The sequence below is a fragment of the Hippopotamus amphibius genome, chromosome 12 (genome assembly GCF_030028045.1).
Source record: "Hippopotamus amphibius kiboko isolate mHipAmp2 chromosome 12, mHipAmp2.hap2, whole genome shotgun sequence".
Classification (NCBI taxonomy): domain Eukaryota; kingdom Metazoa; phylum Chordata; class Mammalia; order Artiodactyla; family Hippopotamidae; genus Hippopotamus; species Hippopotamus amphibius.
In genome coordinates, this window is record NC_080197.1 from 74,336,073 (window position 1) to 74,352,843 (window position 16,771).

Consider the following 16,771-nt stretch of genomic DNA (forward strand, 5'->3'; position numbering starts at 1 on the left):
TCTTCATGGTGCAGGATCCCTGGACCAGAAGTGCTCAACTTCTTGAGTTGGATGCTTAATTAATTTTGATTCTTTCCTAGTCATTAGTATAACTATTTGAGGTTATAGGTTTTCTGCTGAGTGTACCAGTAGCTATATCATATAATTGATGAATTGATGCTCTGTGAATATGGGACATAGAACTTCCTATGACTGTTATGTGGTCATTGTGAATTGCTCTTTTTAGTATTATAAAATTTCCATCTTTTATGGTTAAACAGTTTTTTTTTTTTTTCTGGCTGTGCCCTGGGGCTTGTGGGATCTTAGTTCCCTGACCAGAGACTGAACCAGTGCTTCCTGCAGTGAAAGCACCAAGTCCTAACCACTGGATTGCCAGGGAGTTCCTGAATAATTTTTGTTCTGAATTGAATTTGTCTGATATTAATATCACACCTGTTGCTTTCTTTTCTATTCTCTTATTTTCAACATTTACAAATAATTTTTTTCCAGTTGCATCACTTGTACTCATAATGGAATTGGGATTTATTTTGAAAAGGACTCATAGTTATTTTTTTGAAATGGGAGATGTATTTGACCTTAGCTTAGTCATATTATGCATTGTTGTCATATTATACATACATAATATTTATTGTCATTGCATAATATGCTAAAACTAAGAACATATTTCTCTCAATGACTTTTATGGGGACTTTGCATATGTTTGGGAATGTGTAAGCATATTTATATGGCAGATAATTTCCTTCTAAATTTAGAAAGGTTTGTCTATTTTCCTATAATTTAATTTTATATTAATTAGTATGAAGTTCAGCTGCATCTACCAGAAAAAACACCTAAGAATGGCTAAAGAAAAAAATTTTTATTCTCGTTTAAAATAAGTCAAGTAAGTAAGCAGTTTAAGGCTGTTTTAGGTGGTGCTGCAGTCACCAAGAAACACCTAGAGCTGTTTTTCTTCAGTAATTATCAAATCCTACTGGACAAGGATGATGAGTTGCCCTGCAAGTGATGAAATATGTTGGTGAGCCAGTTTGATAGACGAGGTTCTGCCCTCTGAGAAGATGCTCTCTGTGCACCGTCCTTCATGTGCCCATGTGCTCTTCTCAGGGCAGTGCTTCCTAGTGCATTGTTTTCACAGTCAATTCTAAGTTCAGTTTGGAGAGTATACCTGTCCGGAGCTGCACACCTTTCACAACCCCCTTTCTGCTGATACCAATTTAGGGACCCTTGGATTGCTTTTAGGGTTGAGTAATCATTAACTGATGTCAGCTGCCCTCAAAGTCAACAAAAAATTCTCTCCAAACTTAGTAGGCTTCTGGTCTATTTGCTTTAATCCAATGCCATGTGAAAGTAACAACAGTCAAAGAATAAATTACACACTTTGATCTATCCTGTGACCAGCCCCTTCCTCTTAATTTATCGGCCACTGCCCTAAGGTCATTTGCAACCATGGGTTTGGGAAGAAAGGCAAGACCTAAAGCCTATCTTTGCTGGTAGGCTCCTTGTCTTTGTATGCAGAGCATCAATTTTATTTTCTGCTAAATCTGCAGTTTTATCTCCACCTTAATTTAGGAGACAGGATACTTAGGTTTTTTTCAATCCTGTAAGTTCCAAATTATAGAACCCCCGATTAACTACACACAGTAGCTGCAGGCAGAGGGTGTCTCCCTCACAAAATTAGTATTTATCCTTTCATTTCTTCTTGCAGTCTAGGTGCTTCTGGTCTGAGCTCATCTCTCTCCTAAAAGTAGCAAGGAGAATTTATACTTTGTCAACATTATGAATTTTTTTCTTTTTTTATACTTTTATAAAAGTATACTTTTCTTTTTTTTGCACTTTCCCCAATATGTTCTCCCATTTTTCAGCTTTAATGAGCATGTGGTTTTCTTTTCAACGTGACATTTGTCCAAATATCCTACCACGGGTAACAAGACTTATTAGGTTCCCAACCTACAATATCTGAGTCATTAGTATATTCTGCCCATGAGTTCCATTCAACCACATCCAAAATTTAGGTTTTGTTAGTAGAGTACCTCACTTATGGTAACACATTCTGAATTATTTAGGATTCTATTAAGCTGCATATAATAGAAATCCCAAATAGCATAAGTTTGCAACTTAAGGTGGGCCCCTCTCCTTACAAAATTATATATATTTTTTGCTATCTGCCATATGTGCACTTTGCTTCCTTTTGTAAACTCTCTTGCTATATTTCTGTAGCTTTTTGGAAGCTCTTCTATTGCACTTATTTTCAGGCCTAGATTTTAGATCTCTCCTTGTTTTTCTAGAAATAGAGTTTGTAATCTTATTTCTTGATTTACTTGATACTTTCAGAAGATTTCCAGGAAAAAATTATGAAGATACTGTCACTGTGCCTGTCAAATTCAAATTACAAATTCCATAGTCTGTTTAAATTCTTAGGCTTTTATAAAGCACCAGACTTTAGGCTGATAGGGGCCAGAAGAACTCAGTAAATCATGAAGACTAGAAAGACAAAGTAACAATTTACCCCTCACATGTAGTTTAGACAAACCAGCTACAAAGAAGTCTAAGAATTTTGGTCACAAAATTGCTTTGAATCCCAGACATTTTGTTTGTGATGACTGTTTATGTGCTGTAGAGGACATCTGAACATAAGAAATGCTTCATTTGAGTTGTGTTTTATTTTACTAAAGTCTGGAAAATAATTTTGAGACTAGAATGATTTATACTTCTTCAGAGTCTGGAAAGGAATAAATGATGACAATGTACTAATGCTTCTTTAAACTGTATTTTTTTTTATAATATCTATTACTAAACAAAAGGCAGTAACTCTATTTCTTCTATTTGTTCTTCATTTCTCCATTTCTTCATTTATTAAGAAAGAAATGAATTATACAAAAAGAAATGAATACAGATTCAGTTACTGAAGCCAGGGAAAGTTTAACTTATTGATTAAAGGAGCTAAATCCAGGCACAAAAATTCAATCAATGGCTTTTATGTTAAACTGCAGTCATAGACTTAACAGGAAAAAAAATACCTTAAAGGGGTAAATTTCCAATATTCTAGCCATGTACACTGAGTAAATGGTATAAGGAAGCCAATCTGTGGGACAGATTAATGTGTTATAGGAGATTCATGAAATAAAGGCTGAGGATGGAGTCTCTAAGTCATTTCTGGGTGGAAGAATTTCTCTTTTGTCAAATAGCTTAGGACAAAGGAAATAAGAGGATATTTATAGAAGGGACTTGTTTTTAAGTGCTTCACAAGTTTTCACTATTAAAAAGAAAGTTATGTTTTTGATTTTTGGAGGGGGAGGTTGTTTTTTCACTGGTTGTGTTTTATTTTGGTCAAGATTAATCTAGATGGGAGAACAAGAGGTTAAAATAAAGATGAATGTGGCTCAATCTAAGAAACTGTTTTTATTCAAAGATTTAGGTCTGTCCAAAAGTGAAATAGGGTCACATGAATACTAGTTAATGATATCTTAGAAGAATTTCATGTTCAAATAATGATTCAACAAGATTAAATCAAAGACTTGACTCGAGAGTCTTTCATTGTTTGTATTGTAGAGGCATTATTTGTTTTAACATCTTAGCTGTGTTTAGAAAGCAACATGTTCTTCAACTCAAATTTGGATAGGAACTTGCTTTGTACATATTGAATGGATGAGTTGTGAAATTTTTGCATGCTGAGTTATTCTGTGCTGCTATAATAGAGAATATAGTCAGATCTAGAACATTTTAGGAAATTGGCAAGGGCTGATAGTATACCTGTGTCATGCTCATAGTAATATCAAGGGATTGTAAGAATCAGTGATATTTAACAGCAGTCATCTCTAAAAGATTTATGCCTTTTGGAAAGTCCAATTTCATATGCATTTCTTTTCTTTCCTCTCTTTTAAGATGAATTAAAGGAAATAGTTTGTGTCTCCCATGTAACTTGAATTACCTCTGAGTATGTTAAAAGAAACTCTCTTACTTATCTTGATGAAAGTACTTTCAACCTAACAAAGAATGTCCTTAAAACCTGAGCTCCATTTCTTCAGCTTTATATCTGGTGTGTCTTCTCTTTACCTTTTAAAATCCAGCCATACTAAATTATTCATAATTCCCCAATTAGACCATGCTATTTCATGACTGTATTCTTTAAATGCCGTATCACACTATTTACTTGGCAAACGCCTCATCTTTTTTGCAAAACTCAGTTCAGATTTATGGTACTCTTGGTAGTTTTCTTACAATTCCCCAAACAGAGCTAATGACTCCTTCATTTGTTAGTTTTGTATCTAAAATATGTATCTAGTTTTGGACTCATTATTTGAACATGTATATCTTCCACTAAATTATGTGTTCTTGAAGAAGAAAGCAATTAATGAGAAATTGAATGCCTTGAAAAGAAGTAACTTTTTCCCGCTACATACTGTAGGAAATACATTGTAAGTAGAGAGAAAAGTGTCTTCAGAAGCACAGAAGCTTGAAAAAGCATCTTTAGGCCGGTGTATCAGGTACGATTAGTAGAGTAATACATATTAAGGTTTTTAAGGTGGCATCATAGATTATTTTCAACTATGCTAAGAAAATAGTGTTTACTATCTCTCCTTAATTTGAATATATGGGTGATTTTGGGGAAGTTGCCAACGCTCTCTGTGCTGCAATTTCCTCAAAAGAAAAAATGGTCATAATAATAATATCTACTTCCTCGTGGGAATTACACAGTAAGGATCAATACATGTTATCTACAGAGGTTATGATTATTAGTAGTAGTATTAGAATTATCTATCCTCACTGATAGGCTGAACTCTGTGACAGATTTTTAGCCCATTCAAATGCCTAAAACATTGTAGGTGCTTAATAGTATTTGTTGAAAAGATAAATTATTATAAAAATAGTAAGGAAACATTGACTTCTCTTAAAGACGGAAATTATGTGAAAATATTTGAAATTTAATAATGTATTCATGGTCATGGCATAGATTTTTTGGAAAGAGAACTCTGAAGCAAGGAGATCATTTAGGAAGCTATTGCTAAAGTTGACATGACATATGATGGCAAATTACATTAAAGTAGTAGTGATAAACATGGAAGAAAAATATGCTGGAGGACGGACAGATACTGGTGGCTTCTACATGTGCAGTGTATTGTGGGGAAGATTCTAGGCTCTCTAGTATACTACCTGGCTTCAAATCCTGGCTTTTCACTAACTTGCTGTGCGATCTTAGTGAATTACTGCATTTCTCTATGTTTTTGTTTCCTTGTCTGTAAAACTGGAATGTTATTAATAATTATACCCTAAGGCAACTGTAAGGATGAAGTAATGCTTGTTAAATATTTACTAAAATGCCATATGTGTGTGTGTGTATATATATGTATATATATATATAAAATAGGTGCTCACTTAATCTTCACTACTATCATTATTACCATTATTTATGGGGTGATAAAAGGAGGGTTCAATTTCAGGTGATTCTTTTTTTTTTATTTGTTTGTTTATTTATTGGCTGTGTTGGGTCTTGGCTGCTGCACACAGGCTTTATCTAGTTGCAGCGAGTGGGGGCTACTCTTTGTTGCGGTGTGCGGGCTCCTCATTGCAGCGGTTTCTCTTGTTGTGGAGCACGGGCTCTAGGCACATGGGCTACAGTAATTTCGGCACACGGGCTCAATAGTTGTGGCTCATGGGCTCTAAAGAACAGGCTCAGTAGTTGCAGCGCATGGGCCCAGTTGCACCATGGCATATGGAATCTTCCTGGAGCAGGGATTGAACCCATATCCCCTGCACTGGCAGGCAGACTCTCAACCACTGCGCCACCTAGAAAGCCCTCAGGTGATTCTGATTTGGTCCTGGATACCATTAATTGAGTAAGGAATATGATGGGCTTGTCAGTACACAATTCATTCAATTTTTAACAACTTAAGTTCCAGATGTCCAAGTAGATCTGCTTATGAGTATAAATTTGAAGAGAAATGTATAGATGAAAACATATTTATTGGCAGTTAAGAGAAGCTGTCTATTGAGAAGACAAGAAAGTTGAGGATAGAACTTTGGGGAACACGTGAAAGGTTCTGATAAGCTACTGTCAGGTGGGAAGGAGGAGAAAACAGGAGAAAAGGAGCATCTCATGTATCAAGTGTGACAGATATCAAAGGGAAGAAGAGGTCTGCTGTTCATTTTGGCAACAGGAAGTATTGATATATTAAAAAATCTTTACCTAGAACCACTTGAAACAGTTGGGGCAGACCCCAGATTGCAGTGGGTGAAAGAGTGCATGTAGGGCTAAAAAGTAGAGAGAATGGACACATGTTATCTTCGGTCACCAATGTGGTGAATAAAATAGGCAAAATACTGAAAGGAAAGAGTAATCATGCTCCAGGAATTACGGGTTCCAGGAGGCAAAGTTCCAGAACTGTCTCCGATGAAGTAGTCCAGTGAGGGATGGGGAGGTCTGGAGTTTGCTAAGCTCCACTTTAGGAAGAAAAGCCAAGAGAAAGGCAGAAAAGCCAAGAGGAATGAATCGCTTCCCCTTCTCACTTTTCACTCCCTGCCTCACTCCCATGATGAAGGAAAATCTTGGAATCATGTTCTCTCTCACTGAAATATTATTTTTCAGCCCACAGGGAACCCAGACTAGTTGGAGGGGACATTCCCTGCTCTGGTCGTGTTGAGGTGAAACATGGCGATACCTGGGGCACTGTCTGTGATTCTGACTTCTCTCTGGAAGCGGCCAGCGTGCTGTGCAGGGAATTACAGTGCGGCACAGTCGTCTCTATCTTGGGTGGAGCTCACTTTGGAGAAGGAAATGGACCCATCTGGACTGAAGAATTCCAGTGTGAGGGGCAGGAATCCCATCTTTCACTCTGCCCAGTAGCCCCCCGCCCAGACGGGACTTGTAGCCACAGCAGGGACGTTGGAGTAGTCTGCTCAAGTGAGATCCAGAGAACATGTTCAATTTGTTCCCATACTGTGCAGAGGGTAGGGTTAGGTAGTCACAGGCATCTTTTTTAAAGCCCTGTCTCCTTCCAGGATACACAGAAGCTCGCTTGGTGAATGGCAAGGCCTCCTGTGAAGGAAGAGTGGAGCTCAAGATTCTTGGGTCCTGGGGATCTCTCTGCAATTCGCACTGGGACATGGAAGATGCTCATGTTTTATGCCAGCAGCTTAAATGTGGAGTTGCCCTTTCTACCCCAGGAGGAGCACCTTTTGGGAAAGGAAGTGGGCAGGTCTGGAGACACATGTTTCACTGCACTGGGACTGAGCGGCACATGGGAGATTGTCCTGTAACTGCTCTGGGCGCATCACCATGTTCTGCAGGGCAAGTGGCCTCTGTAATCTGCTCAGGTAAGAGAATGAAGGGTAGCCAACGATGAGCCTCTCCCACGATGGTGTGCCTTAAGAGTGGGTGCACCTATAGCGAAGAACAGACGTCAAAGGGAATGTCCCATTTTGAGGGATCATGAGACGTGTGCCAGAATATTGACTTCGTTTGCCTTTTTAGAGGGAAAGTAAAATTAATTTTCATGGACCTCGTAGTTGTTTAGTGCTTACCATGTGCCTTCTCAGAGTACCTGATTCATTCCTAGTCTGGTTGACCCGTCCACCTGTCTCTAAAGCTATGTTTGTCCTGAGTTCATCTGTCTAACACTCCAGCTGACCTCCTTTCCTCACCCCAACTTTTTGTATCTCTTGTGACTGATGATGCTTGGTGTTTGCAGGAAACCAGAGTCAGACGCTCTCCCCGTGCAGTTCATCACCCTCGGACCCAACAATCCCTATTATCTCAGAAGAAAGTGGTGTTCCCTGTATAGGTGAGACTCAGTGACCAGTCTATGAAATTGATCTCAAAATCCTTAGAAAAGCATTTATTAGTATTTTATTTTCTCCTTGCAGGGAGTGGACAACTTCGCCTGGTAAATGGAAGCGGGCGTTGTGCTGGGAGAATAGAGATCTACCATGAGGGCTCCTGGGGCACCATCTGTGATGACAGCTGGGACCTGGATGATGCCCACGTGGTGTGCAGACAGCTGGGTTGTGGAGTGGCCATTAATGCCACTGGTTCTGCTCATTTTGGGGAAGGAACAGGGCCTATCTGGCTGGACGAGGTGAACTGTAACGGAAAAGAATCTCGTGTTTGGCAATGCCATTCCCATGGCTGGGGGCGGCACAATTGCAGACATAAGGAGGATGCAGGGGTCATCTGCTCAGGTAAGTTCTGCACAATTACAATTGGTTACAAAGACCAAAGTGGGGCAAAGTACTATGACTTAGGGAAGTTAGAATTCTATATGCCAGAAGCGATTTTGCTGTTACTCACATTCAATGATGTAAATCTGGTAGAGGACATATACAACAAAACTGTGAAGTGTCAGGAAGGGAAATATTTCATCTTAAGGAAATGTATACAAAACATTGGTTTCAGTGTGTGAGTATCTCACTAAACTTTAATTTTCAAGGACAACTGCCAAAAAATGAACAGAATAGGGTTATGAAGCTAAAATTGCAGTAATTTAGGGAGAAAAAAATCCAAACTATATAATTCATAAAAGGCTCTGAGCCTTCGATTGAGATTATGTCACTAAAGTCACTAGAATCATGATTAGCATTTTAAAGAGGTCCCTAATTACAAAATCCAAGACTAGAAAGCCAGAAAATATTTATAGAACAAATATTACATTATAACAAAATCTACCAAATCTTCCAGAAGTTACTAAAGAGTAACCAGTAATGACATATTGTACGTATTTTTAAAGCCATGCTCACATCAGAGTAAAGGGAGAGAGTCCTTTGAATCTTCAGAAGAGATGTGAAACTGCTAACTCTCAATTTCACCCCAGAGTTCATGTCTCTGAGACTCATCAGTGAAACCAGCAGAGAGCCCTGTGCAGGGCGCCTGGAAGTTTTTTACAATGGAGCTTGGGGCAGCGTTGGCAAGAGTGACATGTCTGCAACCACAGTGGGGCTGGTATGCAGGCAGCTGGGCTGTGCGGACAAAGGGAGAATCAGCCCTGCATCTTCAGACAAGACGACATTCAGGCACATGTGGGTTGACAATGTTCAGTGTCCTAAAGGACCCGATACCTTATGGCAGTGCCCATCATCTCCATGGGAGAAGAGACTGGCCAGCCCCTCAGAGGAGACCTGGATCACATGTGCCAGTGAGTATCTGTTGGATTGTATGAAAATTCCATTCTGTAGCTCCACTAGCATCTCCTGGTCTAAGCAAGAATGAGTAAACTTTGGTTAATCCTTATTCTACCTGGGTGATGTAATTGGTTTTATTTAATTTGACCTATAGGTACTCAGGATCAGTGATCATTTTCCCAAAGACTATCATACTCCAGTGGTCTTCTCAAAAGTTTTATTCAGTTGCTTTCTCTATGAACAAATGAGAAGCAGAGAATATGTAATTCAGTATTTGACTATTGAATTGCCCCATTTTTCTTTCAAATAGTATCTCGTTACACAATATAAGGAAAGAAGCTGTCAGAAGCTCAATCCTGAATTACGAGTGTGAGTCAAAAATTATCTGCACTCCGGTTATGTTAAAACTTCTATAAATTCTACAGCCAGAGTGTAGATAATTTCTGATTCACCCTCATATTTTTCCATTCTACATCTTCTTAAACTGGAAGAAGATTTCTGTCTACCTGGCAGTTTGAGCGAATTTAACATTATACATTTACAACATTAACTTTATTTGACATTTCCTAAGTCACACTAACATTCTTTCCTTTTTTAAAAAATTTTTATTAGAGTATAGTTGATTTACAGTGTTGTGTTAGTTTCAGGTGTCACACTAACATTCTTATATCCAGGATGAAATACACCCACCTTTGCTGGAAGGACATGTGCTTTCAGAAAAAGATGACTTTTGTAAAAATGTAAATTTTTAAATGCACATTAAATAAGCAAAATTTTACAATAGAGATTTTACAATAGGGATTTTAAAGAGTTTCAAATCTCTCTTTTCCCCTGTGACTTGTTGGGAGCTTTTATCTTCTCAGAAATGATCGAGGTGTCTCTGACTTTTCAGACAAAATAAGACTTCAGGAAGGAACCACTAATTGTTCTGGACGTGTGGAGGTCTGGCACGGAGGTTCCTGGGGCACCGTGTGTGATGACGCCTGGGACCTTGACGATGCTCAGGTGGTGTGTCGACAGCTGGGCTGTGGCTTAGCTTTGGAGGCAGGAAAAGAGGCGGTGTTTGGCCAGGGGACTGGGCCCATATGGCTCAATGAAGTGAAGTGCAAGGGGAATGAGTCCTCCCTATGGGACTGTCCTGCCCGAGCCTGGGGCCACAGTGACTGCGGGCATAAGGAGGATGCTGCTGTGAAGTGCTCAGGTGAGTGCAGGGAGTCTGCATTGAGCTTGGAATCTGTGGCTGCAAAGAGAGTGGGTGGTGAAGTGCACTGTGTAAGGACTGGAAGTACCAACCCAGAGATCTGGTGGAAAGAGAATCATGATGTTTCAGTCTGAAGAATGATGAAAGCAGGTGTTGTTATACATTGGCCTTCACCAAGGAAAAGCATATCACTTCCTTGTATCTCTGTGCAGAGGGAGGAAAAACTAGGGAACTCTAGTTTTGGGTGGGAAGGAGTAGTTTACTTGGTTGAGAGGCACTAAAAGCTCAGACAGGAAACAGACGTATTTGTTCCATGTATTACTCCCAGAACTGAATCTCTCCTTCTCTTTTCTCCTACAGAAGTTGCAAAGAATGAAGGATCACTAAAAGCCACAGGTAAATCAAGAGGTTTAGGAGCCTGGGACCAGTTGTCTGCATTATTTAGAATCCCTCTTATTAAGATACTTCAGGGGCTTCCTAGGTGGCACAGTGGTTAAGAATCTGCCTGCCAATGCAGGGGACATGGATTCGATCCCTGCTCCAGGAAGATCCCACATGCCGCGGAGCAACTAAGCCCGTGAGCCACAACTATTGAGCCCATGTGCCACAACTATTGAAGCCCACATGCCTAGAGCCCGAGCTCTGCAACAAAAGAAGCCACGGCAATGAGGAGCCTGCACACCACAACAAAGAGTAGCCCCCACTTGCCGCAACTAGAGAAAGCCTGTGTGCAGCAACGAAGACCCAACACAGCCAATGAATAAATAAATAAATAAATTTTTAAAAAATTAAAAAAAAAAGATACTTTGGGTCAGAAGTTCTAAGGATTTGAAATTTACTTCAGCAATCCTGTATCTGACCTAAGAAAGGGATAGTAACTGGGGACCCAGGTCTTTTAGCTTCATTATTACCTCTTGTGATGTTTACTGTGCTCAGGTCACTCATCAGTTGCTGCACTTGGGATACTTGGGGTCATTCTGTTTGCCTCTCTCATCATACTCCTCTTGTGGATTCAGAAACGAAGACAAAGACAGCGGCTTGCAGGTCTGAGCCAAATTATGGTGTCTCTAATGTTTCTACGGGATAAGAAGTTTCTTGGGATAATAAAACAAACAAAAAAATTAGGTTCAAGCATCAAGTGTCCAGAAAGAGGAAATCTAGTAGAGATTTAAGCTGTTTCCCCAAAAAAGGGAACAAGAATTTAGAGAAGAAAAGGGGCACTGCTTGTATTGATGATTGCTATATGCAATCTGCACGTTGAATTGGGATGTTATAGAACTGATAGTTTAGAAAGAGTATGCTTTTATGGTTTAGGATGAATCCTTTATTGCCCAAATATTTATTTGCTCTTACTGTAAACTTATTGCTAATTCTACTATTCTGTCAAGAAATGTGCTAAGTTCTGAAGATGGTTCGGACATGGATAATCAAAATGTTTTTGTCTTGGTGGAATTTCTGGTCTAGTGGAAGAGAGATATATGTAAACAAATAAATTGCAATGTAATCTTGTATAGTAATATGAATAAGGAACAAAGGGGGCACAGAGAAGAAAGTAATTAACTGAAAGGGGAAAGGGAGTATCGGAGGCTTCTAGGAGGTTTTGAGACAAATTTTGAAGATAGAGATCAAAGAACTGGACGAGGTGCATTCCAGGGAAAGAGAAGAAAGTGTACAAGTCTAGAGAAGCTTAAAGGATGGAACATTTATTGTCTAGGGGCAGGGAGTAAAAGTTGAGTTCAAGGAGAGACACTTCTGATAAGGCTGAAGAAGAGGGAAGAAATAAGTAATGAAGTTCTGTACTGCCTGGTAATACATTAAGTATTAAATGATATAATAGTCATTAGATGACATAATAGTCATTAAAGAACATGCTGTAGGGGAGAAGAGTAGTGAGGCAGGCTCTTAGAGTGTTCTGTTTGGCAACCAGATATCTGAGGAGTCGAAAGAGAACCACATTATTGACGAGGATAGGATTTTGAAATTGTTGAGATGAAAGATGCAAAGAGCTTTCTAGTGAGAATAAATGGGAAAGGATAAATGTTACAAAGGTGTTAGACAAATCTCCAGTGAATTACAGAGGACTGCTGGCTGCCTCGGGGGAAGAAACTGGGTTATTATAAGATGGCAACTAGGGACCCAGTTTAGCCTCATCCTCTTGCATTTGAGTTTGTGGCATCATGAGGGTAGTGTTTGGTAGTAGAATGGAATGGAAACAAGACCAGAGAACGGGTAATGATTAGGTACATTTGCACTGCTGGGAAAAAGCACACATAGGGAGGGAAAGTTTTATTCTGGCCCTCTATTCCCTAACCTGCGACCTCTGTTGTCAGTTTTTTCGAGAGGAGAGAATTCTGTCCACCAAATTCAATACCGGGAGATGAATTCTTGCCTGAAGGCCGACGAGCTGGACCTACAGAATTCCTCAGGTCTGTGAGTTCGTTGAGGGGCTATATCCCTGGGGTTCAGAACTGTAGCTGCAATTGATGCCAAGGCATTCTACTTTGCATAGTAGTGGAAAGAAATCTCAAACATGATAGGAAGTTTGTGATGCACATAAGGAAGAAAGGCTGGAATGAACTAAACATTATTTCTTAGAGAACATAAAAATTGCAATCATGAGGACACCTCTGGCTAAGAGGCCCATGATTATTTCTGATAGAGGAACAATGTAGTAGAGTATTATGACTTGGACCTCTTTTTATTAAAATAGAAATTAATCTTCTAAAAGTTGAACTTTTCATATCTCTTTTATAGTTTCTTCCATTCCCACTTCCTGCTACTTTCCTTTCTTTAACTTACATTTATTATATGTTTCTAAAACTTTAAACTTTCTATATCTTTATCCCATCAGAAGCCATCCTTATTTTCAGGACTAGCCTTATTTCCCATTGCATAATGCTTCTTTCTTTGTCCTCTGACTTCTGTTTAGCACCAGTGCACCAATTCTGCTTCTAGGCAGCATAAGTCTGCTGGGTTGCAAGAAATATCGCAATACCCACTTACTCTATGAAGGCTCAACGACTATTCAATATTCCTTACCTTCTGAGAGGGACCTGCCTCACTTCTTCAAAGTATTTAGTATTTGCCAAAACTAACTCAGGGAAATATATATAAGGCATAGGAAAGACTTCCTGTGTGTCTTAAATCACACTGTTTGCCTTCCTAATTGTGAACAGTGTTTTTAAATGTTCAAGGAGCTTCTAAAGCACTTGATGGGAGGTCTGATTTATTTCCCAGTACTTATCTTCTTCCTTTCAGAAAATTCCAATGAGTAAGATGGTTTTGATGATGCTGGACTAATTTCTGTGTCTAAATCTCTTCCTATTTCTGTATGAAAAAGGAGACCACTCTGAGGTACAATGAAAAGGAAAATGGAAGTTATAACCCAGTGAGGTGAGTGAGAAGAATTTTTTCATCAGTGTTCAAAATGGTTACATTCCTTTTGAGAATTAAGAATACCTCTGGTATTAGAAAGAAAGAAAGAATGTATATGCACATATATTTCCATATATATATTTATGTTTGTGTATATATCCATATTCAGAATATGCAGCAACTTTTAATAAATATGGCTCTTGTCCATCCCTTAGTTACATATATTTTAAGCAATAACAGTGGTACATCATGTAGCTAAGGAGAAGCTGGGTAAGTAACTAGGAAATAACTCTTCTAAAGATATTATAGGAGTCATTTCAGAAAAGAGATAAGACATATCTACAGTTGTATAATGCGTGCTATACTATACTAAAGATAGTATAAGAGACTATAAGAGTATAGGAAGCTTGCCTAAGACAGTTTGGAGAGATTGTGAAGATGTGATGTTCAAGTTAAACATCAGATGACTGAAAGATAGGCCATTCTAGGCAAAGGACTTAGCAGGTACAAAATGTGGCATGGAAGAGAATCACACCTTTGGGGAACAGTAAGTTTTTCATTCAAAAACATATTGAACATATTTGTGGTGACAAGTGGTGTCCTGAGCACTGAAGACACAGAGATTAAAGATGCTATTGACAAAGACATGATTGTTTAATGAAAGATCTCACAGTCTTTGTGTGGGAGTATGGAGAAGCTATGTGTAGGGGGAACTGATGAGGTGGGAAAGGCGGCATAGAGCCCAATAGCAAATGATCTTATCTGCTGTGTTTCATGTTCATATTTTATTTTAGGGACTATTGGGAAGGTGGTGGGCTTTGGAAGTTTAAGCTGGGGCAAGATACAATCAGATTTGCATTTTATAATTTGCTTTCATGAGGAAAGTGTAACAAAAAAAGTGAATAAGGCAAGAGATTTGTTAAGTCATACATTAAAAAGAAAAGATGGTGAAATGAGTTAGTGGTAGTACATTTTCTATTTTTTTAAACAATTTTGGGAGGACTATACATTTGGAAATGATATATAGCAAAAGTATCTTTTTTGTAGAGATATTTTATATGACATGAGAAATACAGATTGAGAGAAAATAAAAATTAGAATTCTTAAAAAGTATATAAATGTAAAGTGTAATATATTTGTACACACACATATATATAAAAGCAATTAAGGAAAAGACAGCTTGTAATAAATAATTGAGCAAAGTTATGAAAAAGCAGTTGACACGAAGTGAATTTTAAATGGCAATTAAATATTTTTAAAATGTTCACAATATGTCTGGGCAATTCAAATTATGATTAATAATGAGATATTCTTTATATAAATCAGGACAACAAAAGCTTAAAACAGAACCAATATTTCTTGTTGGTGGGAATACATAGAAAAATGTAATTTCGAATATTGCTGTTGGAAATGAGAGGTGTAGTAGCCTTTGGAAAAAGCAATTTGGAAACTTCTATTAATTAAAAAAAAAGTGCTTCATGGATCCTTTGATTCAACAATTCTACCCCTAAAAATTTCTTCCATACAGATCAAATTATTAGTATGTAAGAACAAATATACGAGGATTCCTTTTTGTGGCCTTGTTAGTACTGCCCAAAAGCTGGAACAAAGTGAATGCCAATGAGTAGGGTAGTGGCTGGAAAGATTATAGTACAGCCAATTAAAAAAGGAAAAATCAGGCACAAAATTTAGTAATATGATTCCACTGTTGTGTTCACGTTCTTGAATACAAACAATGTTTACCTCTATAAGATTATCCTGTGTATACATGTAAAGAAATATTAAAAAATTCTAACAGATTGTAAACTGAGGACTGTGAATGACTTTTGATTGATAATCTCAAACATATGAATATTATTCTGAGGTAATAAATAATGATTAAACTACTTTTTCCGTAAAGAATAATCACCACTGAATCACTGCTTCAGAATCACATGGGGGTGCTTTTAAAAATGACATTTCTGCACTACAGTTCTCTGGAATAGAAATAATTCTTATGCACACTGTAGTTTGAAAACCATTACATTTAAGTTTTCTGTTTAGGAAAGTAGTATGGTTTTTAATATATATGAGTGAGTGAGCAAGTGTGTGTGTGGTGTGTGTGTGTGTGACAGAGAGACAGATGTAATATCATACATTATATTACATTATAATGTAATTCCACCCACGTGTGTATGAAGAGAAAAGTAACATTTTTTTCTATTTATGTCTCTAGTTCAGCCTTTAAGATACCTTGATGAAGACCTGGACTGTTGAATGGGCAAGAATCCACCTTGTACACTGAAGATTACAGTACAGTCCTTGGTCTGCTAGCATTCCAAAGACTGCTGCTGAACTCCTAAAAATTAAATTGGTGAATGTGACTACTAAAAGTTGTATGTAAGACTTTCAAGGGTATTAAATAAAAAGGAATATTGTTGATTTGAATTTGTCTTAACTTCTTGTTCTTGATTTTGTGAATTTCTGAATGGGCTTTCTGACTTTTTAGGATTTTATAAGCATGTATTTTTATTTGACAATGTTTGCATTTGCACGTATCTTTTTCTAGTTTGTTTAAATAATAATTTTCTTCTTATTACCAAATCAAATTTATTTTTATTTTTTTTTAAGTAAGGGAAAGTTAATGATTTTTGAAGGCTTTGTTAATAACACATGGTTATCTCTACAACGCATAATGCTCATGGGTTCTTTCATTGCTTTCTGTCACTGTAATTCTAATCACTGACAAAAGATGCACAGCAATGCCTAGTAAGGGTGCAAAGACACAATGGGTTCACTTCCTCGTTTCTTAGGGCAGCATAACTAAAGGTGAAATGAATGCATAAATTATGTCTTTTCTATATAACTGTAATTCTTATAATGAAAGTTTATATTTTACTAAAAATCACTTAACCTGTATAACATATTAATATAAGGAAAGGATAATATTTAAAGAAAGATTTATAGTAATTCAAGACTGTTTAGAGTCTATTAACTTGTTAAATATCCAAGTGTTAGATGCAACTTGATTTCTAATCCTTTCTTAGTGTTTGAGTACTGCATGCACCCTTTTCTAGCACTTAGGGTTTCAAAGCAACTAACATGTAG

The 16,771-nt window shown here is 37.8% G+C and overlaps 1 protein-coding gene across 1 annotated transcript in view; it reads left to right on the forward strand.

Annotated features, from left to right (window-relative positions):
- The window catches only part of CD163 (CD163 molecule), a 30,840-nt gene extending 14,735 nt beyond the window's left edge, over positions 1 to 16,105 (forward strand). The window contains exons 7-17 of the mRNA XM_057701920.1: positions 6,581 to 6,895; positions 6,994 to 7,308; positions 7,683 to 7,775; positions 7,858 to 8,172; positions 8,802 to 9,122; positions 10,001 to 10,309; positions 10,670 to 10,705; positions 11,246 to 11,353; positions 12,640 to 12,735; positions 13,650 to 13,702; positions 15,900 to 16,105. Coding sequence (XP_057557903.1) covers positions 6,581 to 6,895; positions 6,994 to 7,308; positions 7,683 to 7,775; positions 7,858 to 8,172; positions 8,802 to 9,122; positions 10,001 to 10,309; positions 10,670 to 10,705; positions 11,246 to 11,353; positions 12,640 to 12,735; positions 13,650 to 13,672 — 1,931 coding nt within the window. The 3' untranslated portion in view covers positions 13,673 to 13,702; positions 15,900 to 16,105. The remainder of the gene's footprint in view (positions 1 to 6,580; positions 6,896 to 6,993; positions 7,309 to 7,682; positions 7,776 to 7,857; positions 8,173 to 8,801; positions 9,123 to 10,000; positions 10,310 to 10,669; positions 10,706 to 11,245; positions 11,354 to 12,639; positions 12,736 to 13,649; positions 13,703 to 15,899) is intronic.
- The last annotated feature ends 666 nt before the right edge of the window (positions 16,106 to 16,771 follow it).